The 18,720-nt window shown below is 39.4% G+C and overlaps 1 protein-coding gene across 2 annotated transcripts in view; it reads right to left on the bottom strand.

The window, feature by feature from the left end:
- Positions 1-792: 792 nt before the first annotated feature.
- Positions 793-18,720, bottom strand: part of Fzd3 (frizzled class receptor 3) — a 74,846-nt gene continuing 56,918 nt past the window's right edge. For both annotated transcript variants that reach the window (XM_050152350.1, XM_050152351.1), the window contains 3 exons: positions 15,331-15,479; positions 12,927-13,160; positions 793-4,849 (listed from right to left, as the gene is read on the bottom strand). In XM_050152350.1, coding sequence (XP_050008307.1) covers positions 4,636-4,849; positions 12,927-13,160; positions 15,331-15,479 — 597 coding nt within the window. In that variant the 3' untranslated portion in view covers positions 793-4,635. The remainder of the gene's footprint in view (positions 4,850-12,926; positions 13,161-15,330; positions 15,480-18,720) is intronic.

The following is an 18,720-nucleotide window of genomic DNA, read 5'->3' as shown; positions in this document are numbered from 1 at the left end:
TCTGCTTCAGAAAAATGTAACAAGCTTGAAAAAAACTTAAAAATACTAATTCAATAGTTAGTGGTAATGAGAAGAAAAGCAGAACACTGAATCTTTATTTATTTATCTATTTATTTATTTATCTATTTATTTTTAAAACGAGGCCTCTCTATATAGCCCTGGCTGCCCTGGCACTTACTATGTAGACCAGGCTGGCCTGAACCTCACAGAGACAATCCTGCCTCTGCCTCCCAAGTACTGAGATTAAAGGTGCATGCTACCACACCTGGCAAATTTTAAACTTCTGAATTATTAAAAAGTAAAAAACTTTTTTAACCAAGGGAAAATGGTGCAGTGGCCAATAAAACTAGAGAAAATTAAGAACGATTTTACCACACCAACAAAAACATCCATGAAAAAAAAAAAGATAGGTTTCTATGCAGTTATTTAAATTAAAGCTAAAGAAAATTACCTTTTAACACATTTAAATAGATTGAACTTAATGGATTTTGTACTGGCTTGACTTTTGACCAAAACATTAGTGAAAAACTTTACAGCCAGATTTTCTAATTAGAGAACACAGGAGTAAACACATTATCATATGATAAATTTTTTATAAGCTAATGAAATACCTATGTCTATTAAGATGGTTGGCTCTAGGCAGAATTTTAACATTGTTTTTCCAGAAGATTTGAATACTGAAAGAAAAGCATCAACCTGTTGATTGATTAAAGCTACATAGGATTAGAATTAGTTAGAGAAAGCAATTGAAGTCTGGTGAACGGTAAAGGATGTCTGCTTTCCTAAGCTTTCCCCAGTACTCATGATTTGAACAACAAAAAATGAAAAAGAAGAAAAACTATGAAGAAATGTACGAATGTCAATGCACTTCCATAAACAGATGATCAAATGTATGTAAATATATAAAAATTTTAGGTTATATAGTTTAAGTCAATAAATGTTTATTCATATTTTTAAAAATATTTACTGTAAGCTGTCTGTGGTGGCACATGCCTTTAATTCCAGCACTCAGGAGACAGAGGCAGGCAGATCTCTGTGAGTTTGAGTCTGCCCTGGTCTACAAAGCAAGTTCCAGGACAGCCAGGGCTGTTACACAGAGAAACCTTGTCTCAAAAAAAAAAAATTACTCTACTTTGAATTTATGTGGACATGTGTGTCTGCTACAGTGTGCTGGTGTCAAAGGCAGCCAGAGGAGCGACTTATTCATCCTGGAGCCCCACAGATGCCTGACGAGGGTGCCAGGAACTGATCTCTGGTTCTTTGGAAGAGCAGCGAACATACTAAAGCACGGAACCATCCATTTCTCCAACCCCAAGCTCTTCTCATTTTAACTGGTCACAAAAAGTCTAAAAGAAGTTTAAAAGAATCATGAGTTTATGTATAAACCTAGGTTCTAGAAAACTTCTATTTCCTGTGTTTCTGTGTGAAATCCAAGAATTCTTATTTTACACAGATTTTAAAAAAATCACAAACATACATAAACAACTGTTATGGTCCACATTAGTGTTATGAGTTAGCTGTTCATTAAACATTTACTGAAAAGCTTATGCTGTACGAAGTCCTGTGCTAATTGTTATTCATCCATTGCCTCTGAAACAAATTACTGTTTTGAGCTTAATATTGCCTTGGATCTTTTGCCTAATCATGAATAAAACAATATTGCTAAAATCAAAGTACTTTTCAGAACACTTTTGATAACATATTAATACTTTAGAGGGAACTATCATTTTCTTGGTGGTCAACTGAACAAAGAAAACACTAAGTATTAACATATGCCAATCACAACAGAAATTAAAGTTACCCATATGGTAAAACTGTCCAGACTTGTTCAAGTCAATTTAAGCAGGTAAAGATTTGAAATCACTGTTCTGCTATAGTTCTTCAACAGTCTCTTAAAAAAAAAAAAAAAAAAGATTCCTAACCTGGAGCACATAAAGAACATGACCCAAACTGAACAGTGTTACTTAACACTAACAATACTATGCAAATTGTATAGAACAAGTGAACAATGGTACTTGTTGAAGCTGACTGTAGGCCAACAACATTCACATACACATCACCACCAGCTTAGAGGAGATGCAAATACATACACTAACTGGAAGCACAAAGGTAAGACTTTTATAGCAATGTTCACGTCACTGTCTACACTTGGCTCACTGGAAAAAGACACCCAATTAACACTTGGCAATTGGTATTATGCAGATGGTGGCAGACACGACATCTTTGAGCTCAAATTGGTATTTCTGTCTTAACTTCCTGTTTTTGTTTGTGGATGTTTGTTGTGGTTTGCCCATGCTGTTCTATGGAGCTTCTCAAGCAGAAGCTTCCTGAGTTACTGGCTTATTTATAGACAAGTTATCAGCTGTGCCTTGTAAGGCTTAAGGAAAGGTTTTACTGACTATCGTTATAAGAAACTTCAGGCCTCTCTGAGTGGTAACTCCAGTTCCAAGGAGAAAGACAGGAGGTCAGAGGAAGAGAAACCATTTGGGGTACGTGCTCAAATGTGTCTTATGAAGAATGGGTAATCTCTACTGATATATGCTTTGAAGAAGCAGCATGACACAAATAAGTCATGACGACCAGAAAACTGGCTCTTCTGTCAGGTGGGAACTCTTAATTTTAAAGGGTGAAAGAAGCGTACACATGAATTAAACGTGTGTCAAGAAATGTACTATAGTAGACCTCTAATAAAGCTCTAAGTTCTCAAAAACCTTAATCTCATATTCCACAATGCTTCACAGTTTCAAAGAGCTTCCATGTGGTTGTTTTCATCTGATCTTAATCTGACAACTTAGTGAGGTAGGTAGAGTAGATATTCATCTTCAGTCTTCATTTTCAAACAAGGGGAGCTAGGCTCAAGGAGGCTGACTTGTTCAAAGTTGAAAGCTAGCATATGGCAAAGCCATGCCTCTCTCTCCAGAGTCTAGAATTTTTTTTTTTTTCTGAGTGTGATTCTTGGATACCCTGCTAAGAATCTTCTGTGGTGTTTTAGATACACAGACTTGTGAACTCCTACTGCCCTTGACTTACTCAGTAAGAATCTTCAAGGATGAGAGCTGAGAATTCTGCATTTTATAATGGATAATAAAGTAGAAACAACAGTATTTATATTAGGTAACAAATCACTGAGTCTGGATGGATCTTCCCATGATCAGATGTGACGCCATCAGCCCATCATTAGGGGACAGCGAGCTTGAGAAAATGGGCTTCAAGTCTGGCTGCTAATAATCACTTGGAAAGCTTTTGTGTTTTTAAAGCATAAACTCTCACCCAAGAGAAAGATGCTGACTAACAAGAGTTCCCAGAGTGAGTCTTATCTGCAATCAGGGCTGAGCATCACTGTTTCTGAATAACACATTAGCATTTTACAGAATTTTTCTTTCTGATTAGTTTCATACCCAATAAACTTCACAGTTCATATCCTAAACCATTTAAATTTTATAAGATAAAATGTCAAGTGTTTTTTACTTGATATTTTTAAGATGAAAAGGTATTCACAGAAAGAATAACCATGCTCCATTTAGCTACAATGATTTTCAAGAACCCAAATTAATCACCACTTTAGACTTAGATTATATATTTCAGATGTAAACAGTGATTCAGAAACTGAAAACGGGGATGTGGGGCAAAAGTGGTAGCCAACTAGCTACTGGGGAATTCGAGGGCAGACAATCAGCTCACTATAGGAGGGCCTGGATACCAATGTCTGATGGCTTTGGCAAGGTCACATCTCACTGTAGAAAAATACAACAACGAATACAGAGAAAATATTTCGCCATTTTGTAATTTTTTACCACTAAAAACCCTTATAATGTGTGATGCTTATCTTACTGCATGCCTCCACAGAACATGTCTGAACATGAAGTTGTCTATGAATCAATACAATTACCTGGGAAAAGATGGTCACAAACTAAAACTTTGCTATCATGCATATGGATATTATAAAAACATAGCCCATAAAAGTAATATTTACAAAAGTGAAAAAACAATACGACTCCAGGGAAATGCTCATCTCTGCCTTTACTCCAGCGCTAATCCACATCCTGAACATCTCTGGGGAAGAGTGAGAGAACCTCCCACAGGCCAACTGGACTCTTCTGGCACTTTTATCTACTAGCTAAATACCCTTGCTGGCTTATCACAGTCTTCTACAGCTTAAAAAAACCAGCTCCTTTTATTCACCCAGTGGAAACAAACCTACAAAGTCCTAGTATTCATCTGAGAAATAAGCCTTGCATAGAAATTTTCTTTAATTCTGAAACTTTGTTTTATTAACAGAGCTACCAGAATGTCATTTCACAACTAGTTCATATTATATGAAAGTTCACTACAAAGCAGTCACCACACATATAGGATTTTTCTAAATATAAAATAAGTGGGTTTATAAAAATGCTTACCAGACAATCATCTCTTCACAACCTAGAAAGAATTATTTTTGTGATGACATGACTCTTAACGTTTTGGCTGCGTTTACGCTCCACGTTTGATGTGATACAAAAAGCAAAGCTCTACCTTCTCAGTGGGCACACTCTGCTTGAGGGAAAGCAGGAAGACAGCGAGTTACAGCAGCCAGCCATGCGAAGGCAAAGACTAAAACCTGCTTTCCAATAGCACACATTGTCACCGTAGACAAGATTAAGCACTGGTCCCATCCTCTTCGATAACACGGTTCATGCTGGTGCCGTGTGTGATGTGAGTCATGGGGTTGTTACTGAGGTCTCGGGTGCTGCTGTGTCGAGACTGCTCATTGAGCCGATGAGAGCTGCTGTGCCTGGAGTGATCCGTCAGGCGGGACATGCTGCCGTGAGGTAGTCTCTCCTCCACTCCTCGGTAGCTGCAGGGTGTGTACCTGCATAGGACAGTGGGTTCTGAAGTGAGTAACCGAACACACCAGAGGGTAACAACACTAGTAATTTTCATTAAAATGCCTTAGTAATTGATGTGCTCAGTTAAGTCAACGGTGAAAAAGCAATAAATGACAGGATTTCATAATACTGTAGAATTATCTGATGTGGCTAACAGAGGGAATCTACTTAGGTTCAGGATGAAGGTCTTATTTCCTGTAAAGGGGCAAACAGTAACTAAGCAAGGCTGACCCACCTGGAACTATGTTAGGTGCAGATACTGTTCTTACTCCAGTATGTGTCAAACACAGCGGACTCAGAGACATGAAGAGATGGAATGAGGCTCTGCCCTCAGACTCTATCAGACCAGGTACAGTCAACAGTGGTGCAGACTCCAATGCTACTGAAGACTAGGGTTGGAAGAGGAAATACACAAAATCACAGAACTAAAGAGTGACTCAGATATCAGTGAGGGAGCTGCTAAGCATTGGTGACATCTGTGCCCAGAGCGTCTAGACGTGCTAGTTAACAGCGGATCAGTCAAATCTGTAAGTGATCTTCACTCTTTTCCTCAGGGTTTAAAGCTGTGAAGATGGTAATTTGTAGAAGGTATAGCTACTTGGAAGTTGCATCCTGACACCCTGTAACCAATACTCTCATCAGCAAATCCTTGTGCCCCTAGCTGGTCTCTACACACAGCTGGGCCTACACAGCTTACTCTAGGTACTCTACCCAGAAATGCAACTGGGGGCTAATCAAATTGTCTTTTGTCACAATCCCAATCAACAAACCACACCAGAGGCAAGAACATAAAGATGCAAAAAACAATGACCATGAAAAAAACCAACCTCAGCCACTGGAATTTGAAGTTATTAGCTCTAGGCCAGTCAAGGCCATGAAAAACAATTAAACTTTTTTTTTTAATTGATGCATTTATTTACCAATCTTTCTGACTAAATAGTGAGTTCTTTCAGGATAAGTACCATATCTTATGTCTTACTCTGTAGTACTTCGAGAAATTTTTTTCTAAAATGCTTTGTTGTTGTTTTATTTTTCGAGACAGGGTTTCTTTCACTGTGTATCCCTGGCTGTCCCAGAACTCGCTCTGTAGACTAGGCTGGCCTCAAATTCACAGAGATCTTCCTGTCCCTGCCTCCCTAGTGCTGGGATTAAAGGTGTGTGCCACCATACACCTTTTCTAATATAATTTTTATTCATATACTCATAAACTTCTGGAAAACACATTTTAGGAAAATAAAATTAAGAGAGAACTAAGTATACATACTTGTTGACTTTAATGAACATATTGCTTTTGTTTGCTTTTACAGCACAGGGTTAAGAGCCCCTGGACTACGAGTCTTGCCTAAATATAATGTTTCTAAAAGTAAACAGGGCCAAGAATGATTGTTAGGCCTATAATACCAGCACTCAGGATGATAAGACACGAGAATTTTGAGTTCAAGGCCAGCCTGAGCAACGTAGTAAGACCCTGCTTCAAACACCAAGGGCAAGGGATGGATGCAGCACAATTGTACAGGGCTGGTCTAGATATAAGTTCATGGGTTTCATCCCTAGCACCGCAAAACAAAGAAAAAAAACTCAGAACACTGCAAACTATTTTGTTTTTTGTCTCTCTGCTTTGCTTGTAGTGATGGGGATTAAAGTAAGGCTTTGGGCATATCAGGCAACGAACTTAAAAGGAGTAATGACCCCAGTTTCACCTCTCCCGACCCCCTCATGTTTTTCTTTCTTTCTTTTTGAGGCAAGGTCTCTAAGTGGTTCTGGCTGTTCTGGAGCTCACTAAGTAGACTAGGCTGGCCTTGAATTGATAAAGATCCTCCTGCCTAAGCTTCCCAAGAACTAGGTTTTAAGGTTTGTGCTACCATGTCCAGCTCATTCCCTTCCTAACAGTCATCAAAATAAATCATTATAAGCAGCTGAAGAGTTAGCTACCACTTTAAAAAATCACTTTCCTACCCTATTAAAATATGGCGTGACTTAAGGTGAGCTATTTGTAAAATTAAAAGATCTGAAAGAAAGTCATGAACACTGCTGAGGTGGCCATCCAATTTTATAGTAGTGCTTGCCAATGGACATCTTCATTCAATTTCAAAGTTTAACATAGAGAAGTCCTTTGAAAACAATCATTTAAAAACCTATTTTAGGGACCAAACACGATGGCACACACCTTTAGTTCCTCACTCATGGAGGAGACAAAGACGGGCAAAAAGAAAAAATTAATAAAGATGCTATCTAGGATTTCTATTGCCATGATAAAACACCAAGATCAGGGGGTTATTTCATCAGCCAGAGAAATCAGGGCAGGAACTCAAAGCAGGAACTAGAGCTAGGAACTGGTGTGGGGGCCATGGAGGAACACTGCTTGCTGGTTTACTCCTCATCCTTTGCTCAGCCTCTTTCTTATACAATACCTACCTGCCTGGGAGGCACCATCAAAAGTGGACTAGGCCTTCCCCTATCAATTATTAATCAAGAAAATGCCTGACAAGCTTGCCTATAGTTCAGTCCTATGGAGGCATTTTCTCTACTGAGAGTCTCTCTTTCCAAATGACCCTAGCTTGTGTCAAACTGACATAAAATGACCCAGGACAGATGTATATTTACATTCTCTCATATTAATGAGTAAACACTTCAGCCAGGCATGGTGCACACGTTTGTAATCACAGAAACAGGAAGGCAGAGGCAGGAAGATCCCTCAGCTTTGGCTACATAGCGAATTTCAAAGTCAACCTGGGCTTCAAGAGACCCTACTCTGTTTCCAAACACTTAAATTTATGTATTTATTTTTTTACATTTAGAACCTAGAGACATTTACTTTTTTTTTTTTTTTTTTTTTTTTTTGAGACAAGGTTTCTCTGTAGCTTTGTAACCTGTCCTGAAACTAGCTCTTGTAGACTAGGCTGGCCTTGAACTCACAGAGATCCTCCGGCCTCTGCCACCTGAATGCTGGGATTAAAGGCGTGCACCACCATTGCCTGGCTGAGACATTTACATTTTTACTGTATGTTTTGATAGAATAATTGGAATGCTTGCAAATGCACATATGTCATAATGGGCTTGTTAGAATCTACTTTAAAATTACTACTTTGCAAAATGATTATTGTTCTTCAAACTAAATAGATTCTCTAATATCAAATACGACTTGCCAACTTTTACCTTTCAATAGTTTCCTAAGTATCAATATCAAATAAATATGGCAAATAAAGAAAGCAAATGTTCTAGTAATGATAGAAAGTAATTGAAAAAGAAAAACAAGTCCTGTGTAGTGGTGCACATCTGTACTCCTACTTGGGAGACTGAGGCAGGAAGACTGGTAAGTTTGAGGCATGCCTAGGCAATGTAGCAAGATACCATCTCCAAAAAAATGGGACAGGGAGGCAGGGGGGGGGGGAATGGTGCAATAGGTAAAGAATCTGCTGTGCAAGCAGGAGGACCTGAGTTCAATGTCCAGAAACCTCACAAGAGCTGGCAAGGCTATGTAAACCAGTACCCTAGTGCTGGGGAGGAAGAGACACACAGTTTCCTGGAGCCCAGTGACAGCTAGACTAACCAAATCTGTGAGCTCCAGGTTCAGTGAGAGACCCCATATCAAAAGGACATCCGATGTTGATACATTGTATACACACATGTACAAATACATATACAAGCACAAACTACACACCACACACACACACTACAAAGGGGTGGCTGGGAATGACAGTTAATAGTAAAGTACTTGCTTACCATGTGCAAGGCCCTGGGTTTAAGCAGGAAGGGGAAGGAAAGAGAGAAAGGGAGGAGAGGAAAAGAGGGAAAGGGTGGAAGGAAGGAGAGCAGAGAACATTCAGTCATTTAAAATATACAAAGGGGCCTTTCAGAGGACTGGAGTTCAGTTCCCAGCACCCACATCAGGCAGCCTGTAACTGCCTGCAACTCTAGGAAATCTGACGTCCTCTTCTATCCCACATACACACAGATACGCACACATAAATAAAAGTAAAATCTTTCTCTAGTGTGAATTACAATCCTGTGCCATTTGTACCTAACATTTCTTAAACTTTATTTTTATTTTATGTACATTGGTATTTTGCCTGCATGTATGTGTGAGGATAACAGATCCCCTGGAACTGGAGTTACACAGTTGTGAGCTGCCATGTGGGTGCTGGGAGTTGAACCCAGGTCCTCTGGAAGAACAGTCAGTGCTCTTAATAACTGAGCCACTTCTCCAGCCCCTTGTACCTGACATTTTCTAAAATATTTATTTATTTATTTATTTATTTATTTATTTATTTATTTATTTATTTATTTATTTATTTATACAATGTTCTGTCTGTATGCCTGCAGGCCAGAAGAGGGCGCCAGACCTCATTACATATGGTTGTGAGCCACCATGTGGTTGCTGAGAATTGAACTCAGGACCTTTGGAAGAGCAGGCAATGCTCTTAATCACTGAGCCATCTCTCCAGCCCCCGTACCTGACATTTTTATGTGTGCTGTTGGGATTGAACTCTTCCCTTAGGACTGAACTATCTCCGCCCCCTCCAAATAATGCATTTTCAGAGGAAAAATTACATTGTATAATTATATCTGATAAACATGACTATCCACAGAATTCTAAAACATACTCTTCTCATGAATAAATAAGAATTAACTATACAGAAAACAAGTTTAATTACAATGTTTATTATAAATTATATATGTAGGAATTGTCAAATTTCTGTATCTTTCAAAAGCCACTTAAACCAATGTGATTATATACTATACAATATGAAAATACAAATTTTATACAGCATTGTATATAAAACATAGTTTTATAGATTTTTAGACAAATTATCAGGATGGTCATTTTTGTCATTGCTGTAAACATATAATGTGGGCACTGCAGAGCCAGTGGGAATGCGATGGTTTACACACCGATTCTCTTTACTACTGACTACCACTCATCTACATTAAGTCAATGGCAGTTTCAGTAGTGTGTTATTATTTACCCCATCGCTCTCCACTGCCAGGTCACCTACGCACCAATCTAGTCACTCAGCCCCAAACTTCTACCTCCTGACTTTCTTTGCCAGCTATCCTCTCATCTAACTAACAATTACTTATTCTTTGAAGTGATGTTTAAATGTAGGTGTACATAGTACAGAGATCAATAATTATCCAAGTAGAGAACCCAGGTGAGTACTTGGAATCTGTGACCCAGGCCAGGGTACCTTGAGATTCTGAGACGACTGCAGACAGCACTATCATGCAGTGAAGCCTGGCTGAAGCAGAAGGAAGTCTTCATGAGACGGCTTTAGGATTATGGAAATCTTTGTTTAGACTTTAGTTTCAATGTAATCGTGAACCTCTGAGATCTGGGTGTGGGAGAGTCCTATGTGCCTTCAATAGACCCCACCCACATCACTCTATTTCACGCATATATATTGCACCTTTTCTATAAGGTTCCATGCTCTTAGGATGTAGAAATTAAAACCTTTATTTTTATGCACAGAATGTCATATATAGACAGTACTATAATAATGTCTATTTGTCACTGAAAAGGATGAGGCTAGGATGTCAATGACATCACCAGGAGTTCATGGATAAAGTGCATTCCAAAAGATGGATTCCCTAACTCCTTGTCAGCATCTCACATGAAGACCCCAAATCAAGAGCTTCATTATACTCTCCTTTACCATGCTGTTCTAAACTTTAAACCAGAATTTATTACCTAGCTCTCAAAGTCTTGCAAAGGCCTCTTCACTATCACAGAAACCTAAACCCTTAGCATGGCTGCATCTCTTAGAAGTCCCAGTACACACTAGGCACTGAGACATATCTGCCTGTTCTTGTCTCTGTGCATGCTGTTCCCTTGTCATTCATTCCCTCTGAACTCTAAAGCAGAAGTGCCATCTGTTGGGAAGCTGCTTCTGACTGTCCATGATGAGGTAGATGGTACTCTTCTCTGAGATCCTAAAGCAGCTCATACACATTTTGACCATATGCACACACGCACACACGCACACACACTCTACAGGCTCTACATAAGAGGGGAAAAGAGTGATCTTTTGGTATCTACCTTATTCCATTTACTATGATGATCTGCAGGTCCACTCATTTTTCTGCAAAAGAATGACCTTTTCTTCTTTATAGCTAAATAAAATCTCAGTGTGCACTTGCACTATATTTTGTTTATATGTTTATCTGTTGATGAAAATCTAAGCTGATTCTACAACTTGGCCATTCTGAACAGTGGTGCAATAAGCATAGGTAGAGGGTGTGGTAGTTTGAATGTAACTGTCTTCCATAAGCTCACAGGGAGTGGTACTACTAGGAAGTCTGCTTTGTTGGAGTAGGTATGGCCTTGTTGGAGGAAGTGTGTCATGGTGGGGACACACTTTGAGGTCTCTTTTGGGTAAGCTTTGCTTCGTGTCACAGTGTATTTCCTGTTGCCTGCAAGATGTAGGACTCCTTCTCCAGTATCATGTCTGCCCACACACTGCCATACTCCCACCATGATGATAGATAACTGACTGAACTTCTGAAACTGTAACCCAGCCCCAATTAAATGTTTTCCTTTATAAGAGTTGCCATTGTCATAGTGTCTCTTCATAGCAATAAAATATGTAACTGAGGCAGGGAGTATCTCTACATTATGCTGACTTAGATCCCTTTGGTTGTCTTCTCAGGAATATGTAGGTGAGTCATAAGGCAGTTCTATTTTTTGTGTTCTGAGAGGCCTCCATACTGATTTCCAAGTGGCTGGAATAATTTACAACCTCCCCAGCAATGCTCATCCCATCTCCTCCCCATTTTTCCAACACTTACGTTTATTTTCTTAAAGAAAAATCTGTCTTTCAAGTCAGCTGTTCCTCTCTCCCCACTGCTTCTCTATTCTCTCTCTGATAAACGCTTGCTATCTCTCAAATGACTTCATGTGGCAGCTCGTAAGCAGTTTCTAGCTCTAATATCTCAACCCCAAATTTAATGAGATCCCGCAGCCAGGCTTCCTTTAAGTTCTCTCTGAAGAGGTCTCTGAACTGCTCTCCATAGTACCAGAGTCACTCTAATCTCTGCTTCCACTAATAAACAAGGGCTGGGTGCTGGGTACTAGCATGTAGCTCAGTGGGAAAATCCTTATCTAATATGCTCACACCCTGGTTTGAACCCCAGCACCCCACACAATAGTAGGCTGACAGACTGACTTAATGTCACCTCTGCTTCCTCCGGGTTATAACTAAGGCTACTGAGATGCAGCTTGTCTGAGTGCACACTGCCACAGCAGGTCTGAGCAGTGGCTGCCACTTTAACTAAAAAGCCTAAAGCATTTACTATCTGGCTCCTTAAGAATGCACTTGCACAGCCCTGGGATATATTTTGTTTTATGCTTATACTTTACTTATGTGCTTACTTACATTAATAACTGAACTTCTCTCTGACTCTGAGACAGGCTGTGTTTCTAGCGAACAGGCACATTGTCTCACTGAATTTCTATGACATTAACGAAGGGGTAGCTATTGCTATTTCTCCTTTATACATAAGGAAACTAAGTTTTATCATCCTTGATCTTCACTCTTTTTAAGACTGCCTTTTATTTTTCTCATATGTGTATGTGTGTGCCTGCATGTGGGTGTGTGCCTGTGAGTGCAGGTTCCTATGAAGGCCAGAGGTGTCGGATCCTCTAGAGCTGGAGTTGTAGGTGGTTTGGAGCTTCTGATGTGGGTGTTGGGAACTGAACTCAGAGGAAGAACAGCAAATACTTTTAATTGTAAAACCATCTCTAGAGCTCCCCAGATCCACATTCTTCTTTCTATCTATCTATCTATCTATCTATCTATCTATCTATCTATCTATCTATCTATCTATCTATCTATCTATCTATCTATGGGGGGGGTTCAAGACAGGGTTTCTCTGTGTAATAGTAACACCATGCTGCTCCAAAGCCCTTTGATTGGCTTTAAGTCCCATAATCTGGGACAACTATAACCAGAATATTTTAAAAAGCTTAATAATGTTCCACTTCTATTTCAGAATTGACTGTCTCTGAACTATTGTGATCCTAACTGAATATAGATAATAAACTAAGTTGCTCCCAGAACTTACCTGCCATCACGTGACCTGTGGAGGCTGCCATGGTAGCTGCTCACTTTGCTGTGTACACTCCCTGCTTTGCTTCTTTGATCATCCACCATGGCCAGCTGAGTCGAAGAAGCATGTGTGGATGTTCCTTGAGTGGAAGTTCCTCTTGATTTTCTTATAATAGGAGTATTTGGATCCCTCAGGAGCGATTGGGCAAAGTCGGGTTCCTGGAGCACCTGCCGGCTCTCATTCACTATCCTACACACACAACAGGAAGTGTAAGATACAAACAGTCCTACAGATCAACAACAATACTGGTATGCAATACTGGTTGGTGCCAGTCTTGAAATTAATTGTTCCCCAAATTATGTCTTTAGGACCAATTTGAGGTAACATTTTTGGCAGAGAATAGAATACAACAAAAATCTCTGTCAAAAAGTGGGCTTGATGCCAGTAATCCTAGCATCCGGGATGCTGAGAGAGAAGGATCAGAAGTTCAAGGTTATCTTCAAGTTCAAAGACAGCCTACTCTACATAAGACCTTGTGTCAAAACACAACAACAAAACAAACCCAATGCCATTCTGCCCTAATGTGGTGTGACAGACAGCCTGTGTTAGAGTAAGAAAATCGAGATTGTAGTTGTAGTTCCAATTTTGTGAGCACACAGGTGATCTCAGCAAGTTCCTGTCCTGTTTTTCCTTCATTTTATCTATGAAATAAATGGCAACAGGTTGTTTCTAAAAGGTCCCTTGCAGCTAATGACACCCATCTTTTTTTTTAGGTTCCAAAATACTTTAAAAAATAACTATAAGATAGAAAAGGTTTCTTTCATGCTTTGCAGTAGTAATAATGACTTCACGGTAACTGGATACAACTTTAATTTGCAAGAGCAGTTTAAGGCCCCATCTTGACTCGGTGGCAGGAATAATCATCTAGTGTTAGAACAAACCTGAGTGGTCAACCTTAGGACAAAGTATTAGGAAGAATTAAATTAAGCAAATATTCAATGAAGTCATAAACAATTTAAAGGGACAAATTATCAAAAGTAAAGGCTTTTAAATGTTATGAAGGGATGGACAGTAGATAGATGTGTATTATGATGAACAAAGCAATAACTGAATTAACAAAAATCTAATTAAATCATTGTAAAATGTCTGTGAGAATCAGTTAAAGTTAAAATTAAATGACTTAATTAAAAAAAAGCAACCCCAACATGTAAAGACTTCATCGTATATTGAGAAAGTATGTGTAAGTCTTTTGAATTAACAGGGTTGTTAAAATTTCCTGTTGTTTATGGTACTGGGTTGACAGGCGGAAGATAGGTAATTGATGAGTACTTTACACTTCTTCCTCTAATCCACTTAATGCGTTCTTGACATTTAAAGTTACAATAGAGGATCAATAGATATGAGTGAGTTCTTACAGAGAAAACATGTGTTCTTCAAAAGCAGCATCCTATTTAATGAAAACACCAAGAACCACTAGTCTTCCTTTTTTCCAAGACAAGATTTCTCTGTTTAACAGTCCTGGCTGTCCTGGAACTCACTCTGTAGACCAGGCTGGCCTTGAACTCAGACATTGGCCTACTTCTGCCCCCCAAGTGCTGTGATTAAAGGTGTGTGCCAGCACCACCTGGCTAACTAGAAATATTTTCATTTAAAATCAGGAATATTATGCTATCTATTACCATTATTCTTAATTAACTTTCTTAATAGCTTCAAACTACAATTAAATAAAAGAAAGAAACTGAGGTCATAAACTTCTGTTGTTCACTAAACTAGAATGGAGCAACAGTCTATCTTCTCACACGCTTGATAGACCTGGAAAAGCAACGGAGAACCTCAGATAGAAGCTAAAGTTACCTCTTACATTGAACAGCTGTGTGGCTGTGGCCAATTATTCAAGCTGCTCTTAGTTTTCTCATGTGAAAAGAGATGAGAATACACACCAGCCTTCACAAGGGAGTCAGGAAGGCCAGGTAAATAGGAAGAGAAAAAACATCCATTTGTTTTCATTTTCAAGAAATTCATACTTTAAATGTTCTGCAATGCTTGGCCTTCCTTCCTTATTAAAGATTAGAACAAGGAAGCATTTGTATGGCTCTACTCAACCAAAATCAAATTTTGAGTTGTCTATTTATTTATGTTTGTTTTTACTTAAGATGGTGTCTTCCTTTCTTGCTCAGTCTGGCCTCGAACTCCTAATCCCCCACCTCAGCCTAACCAATAACTAGGATTATAGGCACGCGCCACTGTGTCCAGCTAGTTTTTCATTTTAAAGTCATGCTATTGTGTTGAATGTTACTAGTCACTGCTGATAGTCACAATCTTGTTACAGTACTTCTCCCAGTCCAACACGCAGGCACGTACGCACACACAAATGCACAAGCACAAGGGCTATTAATACCATGAGAACTCGTTAACTTACTCTTTTTTCCTACGACCATGGAAAAAACTGGCCCATTCAAAGCAGGTCTTTTTGCTTCCAACCCAAAATATAGAGGGAATCCCAACTATGAGAGCCATCAGATACTTCATCAGAAAGAGAATCAGGTCCGGACGACTCATCTGAGTAACCTACAGGGAGGGAAAGGAAATCACCTTACATATGTGTATCTATTTAAAGGCAAGTATAGAAATTAGAAACACAACAGACAACAGTGAAATCAAGTTACAAACTTAGTATCCTCATTTCTATGGATAATTTTCTTGGATCCTCAAAAGAGCAGCAAGTACTCTTAGTTGAGCCATCTCTCCGACCCTCAATCTTTTATATTCTTGACTAATTTTCTGTACATCTCTTATGTTTTAGCAGAGATACACTAGACACTCCCATGACTGTGAACCTGCCAATTCTTATCCTGTCACCTGTCACTTTGTATCTTGCTAGTAAGGGGGATGCTCTAGCCTTCTGTCTCGCTTTGTTAATGTTCTTTCACCTTACATTTTGTCTCACTTTAACATTGTTCATCAGCTATTTCTTATCCATCCAACACCTCTTCAGAGACTGGTTTTTTTTTTCCCCAGCAAGACCTGTTTGTGCTAGTTGTGCCTTTTAAAAACAATATGTAGTTTACCACTGAAATGTAAACTCCATGAAGATGAAGATTCACATACTCTCCAAGTGTTTAATTTCCAGGGCCTTAAGTAGTGCTCAACACATGAGTGATACTCAGTAAATACATATTTATTTAAACATATACTTTTAAAACTTTTTATATAGGGTCTCACTGTGTTTCCCTGACTGATGCAGACTCCCTCCATAGACCAGGCTGGCCTCAAACCCATAGAGATCCACTTGCCTCTACCTCTCGAGTGCTGGGACTAAGGGTGTGTGCCACCACACCTAGCTACTTATGCTTGGTTTTATTAGGAAGAAATTACACTTAAAAGCCTGGTGGTGGTGGCTCACACTTTTAATCCCAGCACTCAGGAGGCAGAGGCAGGTGAATCTCTGTCTACAAAGCAAGATCCAGGACAGCCAGGACCATTACACTGAGAAATCCTATCTCAAAAAACTCAAAAACCAAAGCTTCCCCCTCAAAAAGATTACAGTTAAAATTATTCAGTAACACATCCTCTTCACAAGACAGTGCTCCCTTCCACCGCTACTTAGTTTTGAAATATTCAGATATCACAAAAATATTATCATTACTAACTCTGCCTAGATCTACTTATGACTTCTCCCTTCAGGTTCCCTTCTTTTCCCATTAATACAATGCTCTTTGGATAACTTCTTGGGTAGGGTATGGCAAACATTTGTCTAAAAACATCTCTGTCCATTAACCTTGAGTGGACATACAGCGATGCTAATATCAGTTACTACCTGAAAGTCCACTGTCTGTGAAGTCCTGCTGTTGCTGGAGAAACCCCTGCCTTACTCTGGAGACTTTTGCCTCTAGTAGTCTTCAACTTTGCACTCAATACTCCTTATTGTCTTTTACTTATGCTAGCATTCTGGCTGTTGCTTTAATCAATTTTTTTCTTGCTGTTTTTTCAAGATAAGGTTTCTCTGTGTATTCCTGGGTATCCTGGAACTTGCTTTGTAGACAATGCTGGTCTCAAACTCAGAGATCTGCCTGCCTCGCAAAGTCTGGCATTAAAGGTGTATGCCACCATGCCCAGTTTCAAGTATGTTTTTAAATATTTGCTTATTTTATGTGTATGGTGTTTTCCCTGCATGCATGTCTGTGTGCCACTGTATGCTTGGTTCCTACACAGACCAGAGGATGACACTGGATCTTGGGGAGCTAGGCTGTCATGTAGGTACTGGTAACTGAACCCAGGTCCTAAGCAAGAGTGGCCACTTCTACAACGTATTTTTTAAAGGAAGATTTTCTTGAAATATTAAGGAACAAATGTCTATTTCATAAAGAATGGCACATAAATAGTTACAACAACGCTTGTAACTAGCAAATGTTCAGAACTATGTTTCACGGAGCACAGCAGTCTCCCATATAAGACTGGAGAGATGGCTTAGCAGTTAAGAGAACCTGCTGATTTCAGTTCCTAGCACCCATGCTGGGGAGGAAGTGGCCATAAATGCCTGTAACTTCAGCTCCAGAGTATCTGACACCCTCTTCTGGTCTCCTCAAGCACCCACACGTGTGGCATATACTCACCCAGAAGCAAAAATAAAGCTTAAAAAAAGATACTGTGGTGAAATAAAACTTGGAGACTATACTCCCCTCTTAAAGAATCTTTACATTAGTCTGCTAATGTTTCTGAAAAGTCCTGCAGTAAGGAAGATATTTACCTAAGTTTTTTTTTTCTAAGACAACAGACAATGAAGAGTTGGAAAGGGCAAATTCTAGGCATTGTCCTATAGTCTGTGAACCTCTTGATCTCTGAAAACCTTATTTGTTTATGTTTTGTTCTGAAACAATGTCTTAACATGGATACCCTTGGACTAACACATTCATTCTCCCTCACCCTCTGGCTCCACAGCATCTGGTGTGTTTTTGTTTTGTTTTGCTTTGTTTTTCCAGAGAGTTTCTCTATGTAGCTTTGGAATCTGCTGGCCTTGAACTCAGATCACCCTGTCTCTGCCTTCTGAGTGCTGAGATCACCACCACCTCCCAAAGCCTCTGTTCTTTTAAGATGAGGTTCCACTCCGAAGCCCAAGCTGGCCTTGAACTTGTGGCAAACCTCTTCTGCCACCTGAGTGCACAGTGCATGGGTGAGCTACCACACACATTTGCCTTCCTTAACTTCCTAAGTACTAAGACTACAGGTGTGCCACAACACCCTGGCTGGGAAAACTATAGCATAACGAGACACTAATTTTTATATCTACTTTTCTTGTCTTCTCCATGACTTAGAAATCCATCGAGCCAATTAACATGTACATTGACCATGGTTGTATGTATCCAGAGAAAGAGATGGGAAGGGGGAATTTCACAGAGGTGGAGTACAGCAAGAATGGCATGGCTAAGAAATATGCTTCAAATCACATTTTCTTACAGCCAATGAATGCTCAAATGAGGACTGATCAGAAAAAGATATTTTAACTGTAGAAAGGGGATTTAATTGGATAATACAAAGAGGGGCTAGAGCGATCCCTCAGAATTTAAGAGCACTGGCTGTTGGTCCAAAGGGCCTGGGTTTGATTCCTAGTACCCACATGATGGCTTACAACAGTCTATAACTGCAGTTCCTGGGAATCAGATGCTCTTTCCTGGCCTCCGTGGACACTAGGCATACACACAGCCATACACACAGCAAAACTACTCATATACATAAATAATAATAAGGAAATTTAAATAATAATACAATGAGGCAGACAATGGATAATAACCTTAGAAAATACAACTGGTCA

Source organism: Alexandromys fortis, unplaced genomic scaffold (assembly GCF_014885135.2).
Source record: "Alexandromys fortis isolate MF-2015 unplaced genomic scaffold, M_Fortis_MF-2015_v1.1 scaffold_75, whole genome shotgun sequence".
NCBI lineage: Eukaryota > Metazoa > Chordata > Mammalia > Rodentia > Cricetidae > Alexandromys > Alexandromys fortis.
This window is presented reverse-complemented; position numbering and strand designations above follow the sequence as displayed.